This window comes from Nerophis lumbriciformis, linkage group LG01 (genome assembly GCF_033978685.3).
Source record: "Nerophis lumbriciformis linkage group LG01, RoL_Nlum_v2.1, whole genome shotgun sequence".
NCBI lineage: Eukaryota > Metazoa > Chordata > Actinopteri > Syngnathiformes > Syngnathidae > Nerophis > Nerophis lumbriciformis.
This window is the reverse complement of record NC_084548.2, coordinates 31045721-31059436: the sequence shown is the minus strand read 5'-3', so window position 1 is coordinate 31059436 and position 13716 is coordinate 31045721. Positions and strand designations below refer to the sequence as shown.

The 13716-nt window shown below is 39.7% G+C and overlaps 1 protein-coding gene and 1 long non-coding RNA gene across 2 annotated transcripts; one reads left to right on the top strand and one right to left on the bottom strand.

Moving 5' to 3' along the window:
- Positions 1-235: 235 nt before the first annotated feature.
- On the top strand, positions 236-13430 carry col9a3 (collagen, type IX, alpha 3). Its single transcript, XM_061979457.1, has 32 exons — positions 236-527; positions 1412-1480; positions 3164-3199; positions 4008-4079; positions 4209-4262; positions 6899-6934; positions 7049-7072; positions 7192-7245; positions 7613-7666; positions 7748-7789; positions 7873-7929; positions 7998-8051; positions 8150-8203; positions 9208-9261; positions 9371-9424; positions 9549-9602; positions 9680-9733; positions 9816-9869; positions 9956-10009; positions 10104-10148; positions 10233-10286; positions 10393-10446; positions 10701-10754; positions 10832-10903; positions 11184-11219; positions 11422-11466; positions 11544-11576; positions 11936-12082; positions 12167-12221; positions 12296-12478; positions 12569-12646; positions 13246-13430. Exons 1-32 carry the CDS (start codon positions 462-464, stop codon positions 13428-13430), a joined length of 2037 nt encoding a protein of 678 aa, XP_061835441.1. The 5' UTR covers positions 236-461.
- Positions 11779-13342, bottom strand: LOC133618802 (uncharacterized). The gene is made up of 3 exons (XR_009817345.1): positions 13196-13342; positions 12270-12503; positions 11779-12062 (listed from the first exon to the last, which is right to left on the bottom strand). It is a non-coding gene; the product is annotated as an uncharacterized lncRNA (long non-coding RNA).
- Positions 13431-13716: the final 286 nt, after the last annotated feature.

Genomic DNA, 13716 nt, shown 5'->3' with positions numbered 1-13716 from the left:
CAAACATGTTAATTGCGTCAAGCTGTTTCCGCTAAGAAAAACAAAGTTATCTCATTTTTTTTTAAATAAACAGAAGCAAAAGTTGAAGTTGGAAATGATGGAGAGATCAGCGGAAACCCCCAGCTGTCAATCACAACAGCTCTGTCTTCTGATTGGTCAAAGTACAACCCCGCAAAGCCTGAGAACACTGAAGCTCCGCCCACGAGTGGTCCCTGCTGGACTTTCAGGGTCCTGAGTCCTCCTCCTGCGGCCCCAAAACAGAAGTCTAGACTGAGCTCAGCCCCTTCCTACCGCCTGGAGGTTCGGGTTGGTCTGGGAGCCAAGAGGACGTCATTCAGGAGCTGCGCGCCTTCAGGTGAACGAACTTCGACGGACAGTAGCAGGCGGGAGCGAGCGAGGACAGGGCGGCTTGGATTTGACCTTTTCCGCCTCAAAACCCGCTTTGAGAGGGCGAGCTGACGATGACCACCTTCTCGGCTCTGTGGGTGCTCTTACTGTGCCAGCTTTTCACATCCTGCTCCGGACAGGTGAGTTCCCACCATTGGCGTCCATGTTCTCTTTGGAGCCTCCTCCAGCAGGCGCAGAAGTGTGTGGAGCGGGAAAGTTGACGATGAGGACATTAGACTGTGTTGTATTGCTACTAATTGCTCAATTAATAATCACCTGTCATAGTTTTATGTGTCGTTATGATGCTCTGTTTCTCATTCAATGGACCTTTTACAGCTGGCAGGATTTGTCATGAACCTGTGGAATGCACTCATGGAGCACACAAAGCCACCTCTGTTCATCCACTCCTTGTACAACTCCTCACTAAACTTGGTCATTTTTATCCATAACTTGTGAATATTGTATTTAAAATGTTTTCAGTATATATATATATATATATATATATACATTAGGTCAGGAAAAAACACAAGAGGCTATATCATCCCTACAAGCCTGTTTTGCAGGTTTCCCTGCTCGTCAGGCTTGTAGGGATGATATAGTCTCTTGTGTTTTTTAGACTTAGACTTAGACAAACTTTAATGATCCACAAGGGAAATTGTTCAACACAGTAGCTCAGTTACAATGATGGAAAGTGTAAGGACGGAAAGGACAATGCCGGTATAAATAGACTAATATAGCGATAAAAAAATCTAACATATATACATAATATGTGTACAGAATAATATATATACAGATATATTGTATTATCTTACCTAACGTATATTCCGCTCTACCCTGGTATTGAGCACTGTATAACGTATAAACCACAGAATCCTCGACTATATATATATATATATATATATATATATATATATATATGTATTTGCCTGAAACTGAAAAATTACTCTACAACTTTTTCTCACTGTTATGATGTATACATAATAAAATACTCCATAAATTTCATTTATGTTTGTTTGTATTGCAGAGGCCAGGCCCCCGAGGAGCCGTTGGCCTGCAAGGGCCGCCAGGGCCCCCTGGACGGGACGGCACCGATGTGAGTTGACTCGGCGCATGCATGAACACTTGTTAGACTTTAGCAACATCTCCAAGCAATTTAACATTAAATTAGCCACAGTAAGCAGGAGTTGTTTTTAGTTTTTGTCAACTTTAAGTCAGAATATCAAAAATATCTGCAGTGTCTGTTTTCAAATATGGACATCATCGTCATTTTGTCTTCCCAACTTTATGACATATTTTCATGTTGTGTTCACACCTTGGCATGGTTTGCAGTTGTTTCCTTATGGTCAGATTGTTTTGTCACAGTGGCCCCTCCCTCTGCCCCGCCCACAATTATTTGATGCTGCTGACAATAGGCAGGTACACGCTGAGTTTAGTGGTAGGGCTCCATCTAGTAGTACGCCAAAGAATCGCTTGATTAAAGTACAGTGTTTTATTTTCCTATATTTAAACACAGTGTTACTGTTCAAACTGTGGCCCAAAATATTAAATATAAATCTAAAATAAAACCTCTGCCTTGTTTGTAATGAATACTTAGGCCTACTACGCTACTGTATTTTAATCTTGGTCATTATGGTGGTACTTGGAGACCCAAGTTTTTTCTGAGGTGGTACTTGGTGAAAAAAGTTTGAGAACCACTGGTTCAGTGCATCTACAATAGGGCTGCAGCTCACGGTTATTTTAATAATCAACTAGTCAGTGATTTTTTTCGATTATGCTTATGATCTACTGTACACGATTGAGTTTGATGTTGAGTGCACAACTTGATTTTCACTCATTTTTTAAACCTATTAAAGTAGATTCAATTATAACAAAACAAATATAAATTACTGAGAAACGAATGGTTTTACTTTATTACACAAACTATATAATCACAGTCTGTACAGTAAACCTAACATTCAGTGCAAAAAGTATTTATATTGAGTCTTGTTGGGGGTATTCAGATGAAATTATTTACCTTTTAAGGAATAAAAGAGTAAACAATAACATTCTTGGTAGGCTGTCATTTAGGATTTTATTAATTGACTAATTAGTCGACATCTTTATAATCAATGTTGTCCATTATGTTTACTAATCGTTGCAGCCCTAATCTACCACATCAACACCATAATTGTCTTTCATGGTCAACTTTTTTAATAGGTTGTATGAGTTTGTGCTGTTTTGTCGCTTTCATTTGCTGCGTTTGTTAATTTGGTAATGGCAGTGGACATTTGAACGTCTGAAAAGGAGTAGGAAAGAAGTAGAGCTTATTTATTCACACCCTTTCTCCGTCTACAAGCAAATACTTATAGTTCCATGTTTATATATTAAATAATTTCTCTATTAAACTATTCTCCCACATACATTGATGACTGGCACAAAGTAAGAGCAAACGTGGCTTGGTAAGGGAATGTGAGAGTATTTTATTTGAAGATAAGTTGGTGAAGGCACACAGAGGGTCTATTCATGCATTCCCCAGCTGTGTGAGACCATCCAGACTCTCACCTCACACCTCCTCCCTGTACCTTCAGCCCCCTCCTTCCAAACCAACGGAGGGGTTCATCATGTGACCACTTTTAGCTGTGTTTGTTCTTCCCCCAAAGCTTGCAGAAACGTAACATTATGTCCCACACACTAAGTCTTCTGTCACATTGAAATTATTTCTTGTCCTCTCTTCCAGATGTAAAGGAAGTGTATTCATGTGTTCATATGTCTCATAATGTATTCATTTTACCAACAGGGCAAGACTGGACCTCCTGGATTGTCAGGGAAAGCAGTAAGTATTCCCATTAATGGAACAAAAAATATGCTCACATTTCTGTACTAATTATCTATCTATCTCTCTATCTCGCTCTTTATATATATATATATATATATATGAATATATATATATATATATATATATATATATATATATATATATATATGTGTGTGTGTGTGTGTGTGTGTGTGTGTATATATACATATATATATACATATATATATACATATATATATATATATATATATATATATATATATATATATATATATATATATATATATATATATATATATATATATATATATATATATATATATATATATATATATACAGTACAGGCCAAAAGTTTAGACACACCTCATTCAATGCATTTTATTTATTTTCATGACTATTTACGGTACATTGTAGATTGTCACTGAAGGCATCACAACTATGAATGAACACATGTGGAGTTATGTACTTAACAAAAAAAGGTAAAACAACTGAAAACATGTTTTACATTCTAGTTTCTTCAAAATAGCCACCCTTTGCTCTGATTACTGTATTGCACACTTTTGGCATTCTCTCGATTAGCTTCAAGAGGTAGCCACCTGAAAGGGTTTTCACTTCACAGGTGTCATAGTTTTGATGCTTTCACTGACAATCTACATTGTAAATAGTCATGAAATTAAAGGAAATGCATTGAAATGAGAAGGTGTGTCCAAACGTATATATTACTGTAGGTAACCTCCGAATCTCTCATGTTAAAGTCCAATAATACACAATAAATCAATATTAGTTGTTTGTTTTTGGTTGATTGCATTCCCTCTGGTTGTTACAGGGCCCAAAAGGGAAAGCAGGAATACCGGGAACCGCAGGAAAACCAGGCTTGCCAGGACTTCCAGGCGTGGATGTAAGTACCCAAATTCAGCACCTCACAGGTGTGATAACAAGGTGTTGTTTCTGGACTTGATCTGAATCACTTTTTGAGCAAATGACAACAACATAACATGTAATGTGATGATATCCGTCTTTCATTCAGGGTCTGACAGGTCCTGACGGCCCCGCCGGAAAGGACGGACCAGCAGGGGAATCTGTAAGTGTGTAGCGTGTTGTTGACACACTTAATGGTTGAGTTCAGCTCGGTTACTGTGTATATCTGCAGGATGAAGGTATGACGCCTGCATGCCCTCTGTCCAGCTACATTTGTCAAGCTGGCTCAGCCTCGTGGTGTGAACGCTTTTAATGAGGGATCGGAATAAGCTTTATTTCGGCTGCTTTGCTAATCCTGCATGGAATGCCTTTTCCAACCCCCCCTCACCCTTCTGAGAATACGATCTGCTATTTACCAGCCACATTTTGTGTTTATACACAAACATGAGTGCAATAGAAATGAGCATTCGGATAAAAGGCAGCTAATCTGCTTTAACAAAATCCAACACCCACAGCATCTCCAGCTTTATTAGCCAAACTGAGGATGTTTGTTCAAAATTACTAGCTCACACTACACACCATGCACATTAAACACAAGCAAAACATCTGTACACAAATACATTGTTTTTATTTGTCTCTGTATCACAACAATGTTATTGTTTACACACTGTCTTTCCATTTGTTAGTGTTGTTGAAGGTAATCTCCTATCTGCCTGTGTGGTTAGCCTTGCATACTGAGGAATGCAGTAAATGTGTTAAGTGTAACATCACTGTGATTATTTGGTCACACAAACAATAGTTGGGGGTTAAATAAAGAGAAAGGGGTTGGGAAAAGTGGAAAGTAAGTAAGTGGGTGGATATATTGCACCTATTTAACTCAGCATAATTTCAGGTATTTACCATTTAAGTCTGATCAATGATTTAAAAAAACTGCCATTAGTAACTAGTGATATTAGTAATAGCATACACATATGTATGCCCTAAGGAACGTTACATTTTCACTGTGCTGGGTTTTTTGTATACATACATGGTTCCTGTTGAATGTTCTTATCAAATCAAATCAAATGTTATTTATACAACACTTTTCATACACAGTCAAGTGTGCTTTACACAAAAAAAGGAAACAAGAGATGAAAACACATACAGACACACAAACACAGCACGATTGAAAATAACAAAACAAGGCATGGCACTGAGGATTGAGGAAAAACCAGTGTGGATGGCACCTTTGAGGCATCCACACTGAATAATAACTAAAATTAACACCATCAAAATAGTAGTATAAAACATATGATAATTTATATGTAAAATAAACATGAATAGTACATTAACAAGTAAATAAATATTTAAACTTTGAGACAATATTAGTATTAGTAACACAATACATAATAAAAGTAAAGAATAATAATAAGAAACATAAGAGTTTATTAGGATAAATAATAAGCCTGATTAAAAAGGTGTGTCTTAATAGTCTTTTAAAAAACATTGTATTTCAATGGTCTCTGCATCCCCGAGGCTCTCCAGCAGGTTGTTTCACAGGTGAGGGCCATAGTGGCTAAATGGCGCTTCACAGTGGGGCTTTGTGTCGGTATTTGCTAAAGATAAAAGTTTGGTGCCAGAGGACCTCAGGATCCGCAAAGTTTGAAAGGGTAAAAGCAGGTCAGATAGATAAAAAGGCGCAGGGCCATTAAGACATTTAAAAGCTAATAATAGAACTTTAAAATCAACCCTGATGCAGACAGAGAGCCAGTGCAGTGACTTTAAAACTGGTGTAATATGCTCCCACCCTCTGGTCCTGGTCAGCACACGTGCAGCTGAGTTTTGTGATAACTGTAGACTTCTGATATTCTTTTTGGGAAGGCCAGAGAGCAGAGTGTTATAAGAGTCTAAACAACAGGAAATAAAAGCATGCATTAGCACCTCCATGTTGGCCTGAGAGGGACTATGTTGTGAAGATAATAAAACGCATTTTTGTATTATTTTTAATATGTGGGATAAAGTTAGCTCAGAGCCAATAATCACACACAAATTTTATATACCGGTAGCTTGTGTTGGTTTAAAATCTTGTAATTTTGATCAACATTTCTCCCTCTGGCCTTCAGGACCTATAACTAAAACCTCTGTTTTGTCCTGGTTGAGCTGTAAGAAATTCACTGTCCAAAATGTGATTAAAAAGGGTATTTATTATTAGGAGACACAGCAATGTACAACTGTGTGTCTTTAGCATAACTGTGGAAACTGATGCGTGTCTCCTAGTGACCTCCCCAAAAGGCAGCATATGAAGATTAAAATGAATGGGACCTATAATTGAGCCTTGGGGAACCCCACATCATATTCAATGGGTTCCTGAGGAACATGCACGCATACTTACATAAACACATCTCTCTGTAAGATAAGAGAGGAATGTAACACTTGTCTTGTTGACATTATATTATTTCAAGTCCAGTCAGACATCAAATGAGAGATTTGAGAAATTAGAGTCAACTTTATTGTGATTATGAACAGCTCAGGCATACAGTTCTCAAAATGCAGACACACATACCTTTATGTTATTTTCAGTGATCTACTCGTCCTGAGTATTTGTAAGATAACAGAGCATCAGTCAGTTACATTTCCATGCATTAATAATCAATAAGACATGTTCATTTGACCCATTATTTTTGGACAAACAAAAATCACAGCACTCACAACAATAGTCAGAATATTCATTACACAATTTCTTGTGATTTTTCAGCTTTCTATCGTATCGCTGTCTGGTATCTGAGAGACGGATTGTCACCTTTGCTTGTATCTCCACAGGGAGAATCCGGACCTCCTGGGCCACCTGGACCTCCTGTAAGTAGGCCAACATGCTGTTGAACATCAACCAAGCCCCAAGATGGCATACACATGCTGGCCCCTTTTTAAAGCAGGACTTTGTCCTAGTAATACGTCTTGTATTTTCCGTAGGGCAGAGGGAGATCAGGAGCTCCTGTGAGTATAAAAACATTTTATTATTGTTGTCATGTGCAGGGAGTTATTTTTATGAATCTACTTACTGTAGCACTACATTAAAATGTACTCTTAATAATTTTCCTATCTCTTATTTTTAGGGTTTACCCGGAACTAATGGCTTAGCAGGTGGAGTCGGACCTCAGGGAGCCATGGTGAGTGTCATCAATTAGACCTGCCATCAAAAACGGATCATGTAATGCTCGTTCATAAAATTTCATATATTTCAATGCACTTGGCATGCAGACAAACACTTAACTGCCGTTCTTGTGCCATGAGTTCAACAATAAAATACTTTTAGAGGATGAGGATAAAGATAATTTGCTTGCATTTGAGTGCTAACCCCACCTAATAAATGCAGAATTGTGACGTGAAGCATAGTTTGGTAAAAGTTTAGACTGTAGGTATAAAAGGTCATATTGTTCAAAGTTGATTCATTTGATTCTATACTGTACAAAGCTTGGAGAGGGAAGAAGCTAAAAACTGATGAAGATGCTCCTAATCCCTTTGCCTTTTTTTCAGGGGGCTGAAGGTCTTCCAGGACTTACTGGACCTCCTGGTCCTGATGGTCCACCTGTAAGTGCAGTCCTTATCAAAGATGTAAAAACAGAACTGCAAGAGTGCAAACTATGTAAATACCATTGCTTGTTTTGTCAGGGTCTTCCTGGTACTCTCCATGATCTTAGCGGTGACTTATTGGTAAGATGCCAAAGATGCGCTTGAATGCTGTGATGTGTTCTCTGCAGGATACATTTACTTACTCAGTGCTCGTTTGTTTGCAGTGCCCTGCCATCTGCCCCCCTGGTCCTCCTGGTCCACCTGGGATGCCAGGATTTAAGGTGTCTATCGTAGTTCTGTTCTGAACACTTCCATATGTCTTTTTAATACACTGTAACTCTTCTTGTAGGGACACACCGGACATAAAGGAGACAAGGGAGAACTTGGCAAAAACGGAGAGAAGGTGAGTGTTTGATTTGAGGAAGGGTGATCCTACGTGCAAGATATGGTGGTACTCTCATCTGGTGCTGGTATTGTACTAAGTGTCCAACTTGTCTGTAGGGCGACTCAGGACCTTCAGGTCCTGCTGGTTTTCCTGGGACAGTTGGCCTGCAGGTGAGGACATTTCAGAATTACAACTTTTCGATTACCGTAATTTCCGGGCTCTTGAGCGCACCGGTATTTAAGCTGCAAACACCAAAGTTTGAAGAAATAAATATGTTTACATATATGAGCCGCACCACACCATATATATATGAATATATATATATATATATATATATATATATATATATATATATATATATGAATATATATATATATATATATATATATATATATATATATATATATATATACACACCGGTACGAAAGATTTTGTAAATGTTTATTTAAATACTGTACCTTAATTGTTTCCAAACGGTGCCTGTCACGACAGTAAAAAGGCTGATCAAACAAAACAGAAGTCAGTGTCATGGAACCGCTGGTTGCGGAAGCTAGCTCTCCAATCAGATAAACATACTCAATAACTCCACGGTGACATTTTCGTGAATTTGTGAGACTGGAACAATCCAAAAAGAATGCCATTGTAAGTTAATGTTACTAACACAGACACTTATAAACGTGTTAGCATATTTGCTAATGCTAACGACGGTAGCGTAATTACATTACAATAGCACATACAAATATGCATGAAAATACTCCTACAGACATCACACATGAGATAGTTTAGTAAGCATGCATTGTTTTAATTATTTTGTAAAACTTACAAACATTGCTTGGAGTGATGAATGAAGAATCCTTTTGAGCAGAGACCCTAGGGACGAATACACTTACGACACGAAACAGGAAGTACATTGTCAATCTGCAGCACCAGCAGTGAGCGAATTTGTCCAAAAGATGGCGCCATAGCAAAAACAATAACACACCTTTTTAGTGTCTCTGTCAGTGTAATATGAAAACTACTTATTATGGCTGTTGGCGAAGAAAAATCCATAAATTGACTGGATCGTTTTAAAAAAACGCAGGGTTCAAAGCGTTGGAAAAAAGTAGTGGCTTATAGGCCGGCAAATACGGTACTTCTTGCCTCTTTTCTGATTATCTCTGGTGGTGTTTTTCAGGGCCCACGTGGTCTAAGAGGTTTGCCAGGTCCAATGGGATCTGTGGGAGACAGAGTAAGCAACTGCACTAATTCAACTTTATTTGGAATTCAAACCTTTTCAATTGCGCGTAAAAAAAGAGTCTGCTCCCTTCACTGCTCCTTATACTCTTGTTTGTTTGCAGGGTCTGCCGGGATTCAGAGGCAAACATGGCATTGCCGGCATCATTGGGAAGACAGTGAGTGTCTTCTTGTCTCAGAAACATCTCAAAAAAAGTCTTGACATTTGGATAGAAACGAGAGCAGAATGCAACTCTGGTCCCATCAATGAATAGCTGTTTGTGTTTTATCTGATTTTTCCAGGGTGACACTGGAGAAAGGGGTCCCCAGGGATTCAGAGGTCCCAAAGGAGAAATTGTAAGTAAATAAAATTGGAGTTTGGAGGCTCTGCAAGTGTCACATATCAAATTGAGTTTGCGTTTTGAATTAAACAGGGTAAAATTGGTCCTAAAGGAGCAATTGGAGGAGCAGGGCCCAAAGGGGAGCCTGTAAGTTACCACACATGAAAATATATTCTTACAATGATCCCAATCAAATAAAGCGTATTGAAGTGAAGTAATGTCCATACAGGGCATTCCTGGCAGAGATGGCAAAGATGGCACACCAGGGATGGATGGCGAAAAGGTAGGAGTTTGTTTCAGGCTCGAAGGTTTGCTCTATACCGCCTCATTAAGCCCCACCTCACAGTCACAGTTTGTGTCTTTGAATAGGGTGACGCCGGGCGCCATGGGGTAGTTGGAGAGAAAGGACCGAATGGACTTCCTGTGAGTTCTAAAAATACATTTGTGTGTCTCCTCGGTCTAATCGTTGTTAACAACATTATATGTAAGCTTAAAGTGTCTTTTCTCACATTCATAGGGTCTACAAGGAAAGGCTGGTGCCAAAGGATCCAAAGGAGGAAGTGTAAGTTTCACATGATAATGGCCTACGAGACTGAGGCATTAAGAAGCACAATGTGGGACTTACTATCCTATTCCATTACACCAGGGTGATTCTGGGAAGACTGGGGAGACTGGACCCTCTGGAGAACCAGGTATTCCTGTATGTATCCGGTGGGCGTCTGGGTTATTATTAAATGAACTCCTGCTAAAGACATTTTGGTACAATGTGAGGACTGATATATTAACTGTCTTATATCTCCCCGCAGGGTGATATTGGCATCCCAGGAGAGAGAGGCATAGCAGGACCCAGAGGAGTGGCTGTGAGTTTGTGGCGATGACGCACAACATGCACATGCTCATTAAGACATATTAGATACAAAAGACTCTTATAAAAGTGCATTGAGAAGATGCTCCATTCAAGATGCAAAGTGTAAATATGTCAAACTGTAGGTATTAAATATAAAAGGTGGAATTCATAGTCAAAGAAGAATGGAATCATTTTGCTTACAAAATGTGATTGCTCTAATGTTACTCCTAGTCACTTCTTACTAAAAGCAACAATTGTCCCCTTCAGGGAGGCATTGGACCTGCTGGTAACCCAGGACCTCAGGGAGTAAAAGGCTTCCAGGTCAGTGCAAACTATTTTCTTCTGTTGCGGTTATCGTTGTCATAAGCAGTCATTTCACCGAGTTGTATGTGTTGCAGGGCATAAATGGAGCTTTGGGGGATCCAGGTCTTCCAGGTCCAACAGGAATTCGTGGAGAGTTTGGCGAAAGGGTGAGTAAGACTTGCCTGATTACAAGACAGGTGTCCTGGGATTCTGATAAAGTCTCTTTGGAGACAAATGAGCAGGTCATCTAGACTGTGAGAGTGGAATGAAGTAGAAATGTTGCCCAGCGAGACTTCAGACTCCAAGTGGTCTCTAGTCCAGAAGGGCAGAACAAAGATGGTCCTTATATCACAGCTCACTGGCAACCTACCTGCTCACCTCACTCCCCCCTTTGCACAAATGTCTCAACATTGCTCTCATTTATGTTCTCTTTTTTCGACCTCAAAGGGGCCAGCGGGAGCCTCAGGAGCCAAAGGAGACATGGTAAATATTTGAAAGTTAAAGCCAGGGTCTAATGTTTCATTCATTATTTGAGCTGTTTGTGCACTCAAACAGTGCATTGTCTTCATGCAATTTTGTGGTAGTTTGTCATTGAATAGAAGCATAATGCCTGAGGTGAACACTAATAAAATACAAAGAAAGAGTTGAAGCAAATATAATTTGTGTTGTTATGCTGGAATTGTAGGGCGTAGCAGGAAGTGATGGTTTACCTGGAGAGAATGGAGAACCTGTAAGTGTTAACATCAAATGTTTACCACGTTATTATTTGTATGACTCGTTTGTTGACATTATATTCTTTATTTCCAGGGTCATTTTGGACCAGTTGGACAAAAAGGAGAGGTGAGCTTCTTTTGTTTGCTTCTATAAATTTTGGTGATCGTACAATAGAATTGATGAGAGTGTCTCTTTTGAGGTCTTTGTTTCCGTGCTTACATTACATTCATAGTCAGTGCACATGCTGCCTCACATTCCAAGTTTAATGGGATTAATTGGAGTCAGGCATAGTTTTTTTTCCAGCATCACTTGCTGCTTAATTGCAGTATGAAGGTGCAACACAATTTGTGGAATTAGAAGCTCCATTCTGTAAAACGCTTGACAGTTTTCTCCAGGGTTCTTATTTTGAGGATAAAAGGTTAAAGTGAATTTGCAGTGTGGTCTTGGCAAAAATATAATATGTCCATTTTTCAAATTGGAAACAGTCAGGGAAACGAGGAGAACTGGGACCTAAAGGTGTCTCTGGGCCACAAGGAGAGCTTGGGGCAAGGGGGCCCCCGGGAAAACCAGGATTAATGGGCTTCCAAGGAGAGCAAGGTCTTCCTGGCATTTCTGGAAAAACAGGTGTACCTGTAAGTGCTTTTATTTGGAAGTCTGAAGTGAAGGTTACCAAGATAAGAATACAGATTTGTTTATAAATAAATTGTGTTTTTCAGGGTAAACTGACAAGTGAACAACACATCAGAGAGTTGTGTGGCTCAATGATCGATGGTGAAGATCTACATTCAACAATTCATAGAAAGAAAGATGGAAACTAACCTTCTGTCGTCCTCCACTCATCCCAGATCAGATTGCGCAGCTGGCCGCTAATCTTCGCAGACCTCTGGCCCCAGGAATGGTGGGCAGACCTGGACCTGCTGGATCTCCAGGTCAGCCGGGAGTAATTGGCTCCATTGGTCATCCAGGTTCTCGTGGACCTCCAGGATACAGAGGCCTGCCAGGAGAACTTGGAGATCCCGGTCCCAGAGGTATGACACTTCTGATCAATATTATCTACGAGTGAAAGCATGGAGGTCAACTGCGACTTCAAGATTCATAGTGTCTGGTCTGATAACAAGGTGACGTTGGTGAGCAGGGTGATAAGGGAACCATCGGCAAAGCAATTGAGGGCCCCGTTGGAGACCAAGGACACCATGGTATGTGGCCTCACGTTCTAACTTGAATTTGTACTTTTTGACCAGACCACACTTTTCATTTAAATTCAAGACAAACGGGTATCTTAAGCACTTTCCTCTTTAAAAGGAAACAATTGAAACATACATCTAGTAAAACTTTGGGGAAACAGTTATTTGTCTAGGGAGTGTTTTCTAAAGATACTGCCTAGTGAAGGCACTCGATACAGAACACTGGACAAAGTACGGACCTATGCCGAGCTCCATGGAACTGCCAAAATGTAGATTCTTGTCAGGTATCCAATTTGGCCAGTACTGTTTTGAGTTTTTTTTTTTTAATTATCATCTGGATTTTTCAAAAATGTATGACACATAGTGTCTCGTGCTTCATTTTGAGTTAAAAAATAATTACAACACACCTTAATTTTGCTATCTATCTATCCATCCATGTATGTATCTAGATATGAAGTTGTAAACCTCATTTTTAGTGGCATTAGAGTGCAGGGAGTGGAATGGCACACTAGTTTTCACTCACATGCTGCCACCTACAGCACAGGAGTGTGCACTACACACCTCATATTGGATGACAAACACTTGTATGAATGGCTATGTGCTGCCCACAGGTCTTCCAGGTGTCCCAGGAATTGTTAAAGATGGTCGGGATGGGTCACCAGGTGATCCAGGTGAGCCTGGTGAGCACGGCAGGGTAGGTAGGACTGGGCACCACGGACCCCCCGGAATCTGTGATACATCAGCCTGTCAGGGAGCGTCGGTTGCTGGGAAATCATCCAACCCCAAAAACCTTTAAATATTACTTCCTGCCACCTGTTGCCATCCACGCCAAGAACAAAAGTTGAAAAAAGGAAGGGAAGGATGGAATAAAAACAAGAGCGATCGCAAAAATCGCCTCTTTATTTAAATATGCATATCACAAGATGGAAGGAAAACATCAACAGGTGTGACATTTTTGAGAGAAAGAGAAGAACATCAAAGGTGTGATGTCACGAACAGCAAGTGGGAGTTGAAAACATCAAGGTGCCATCCTTAAAAAGAAGGTGCATGCATAGGAAAAAGGCCAGGGAATTTCAGCATTC

Bases quoted from the DNA above. Each gene is read 5' to 3' on its own strand.
- col9a3 (XM_061979457.1), top strand. From the start codon at position 462: ATGACCACCTTCTCGGCTCTGTGGGTGCTCTTACTGTGCCAGCTTTTC. The intron at 7,930-7,997 runs GTGTCTATCGTA...CTCTTCTTGTAG, and splicing joins CTGGGATGCCAGGATTTAAG to GGACACACCGGACATAAAGG. The intron at 10,010-10,103 runs GTGAGTTCTAAA...TCACATTCATAG, and splicing joins AAGGACCGAATGGACTTCCT to GGTCTACAAGGAAAGGCTGG.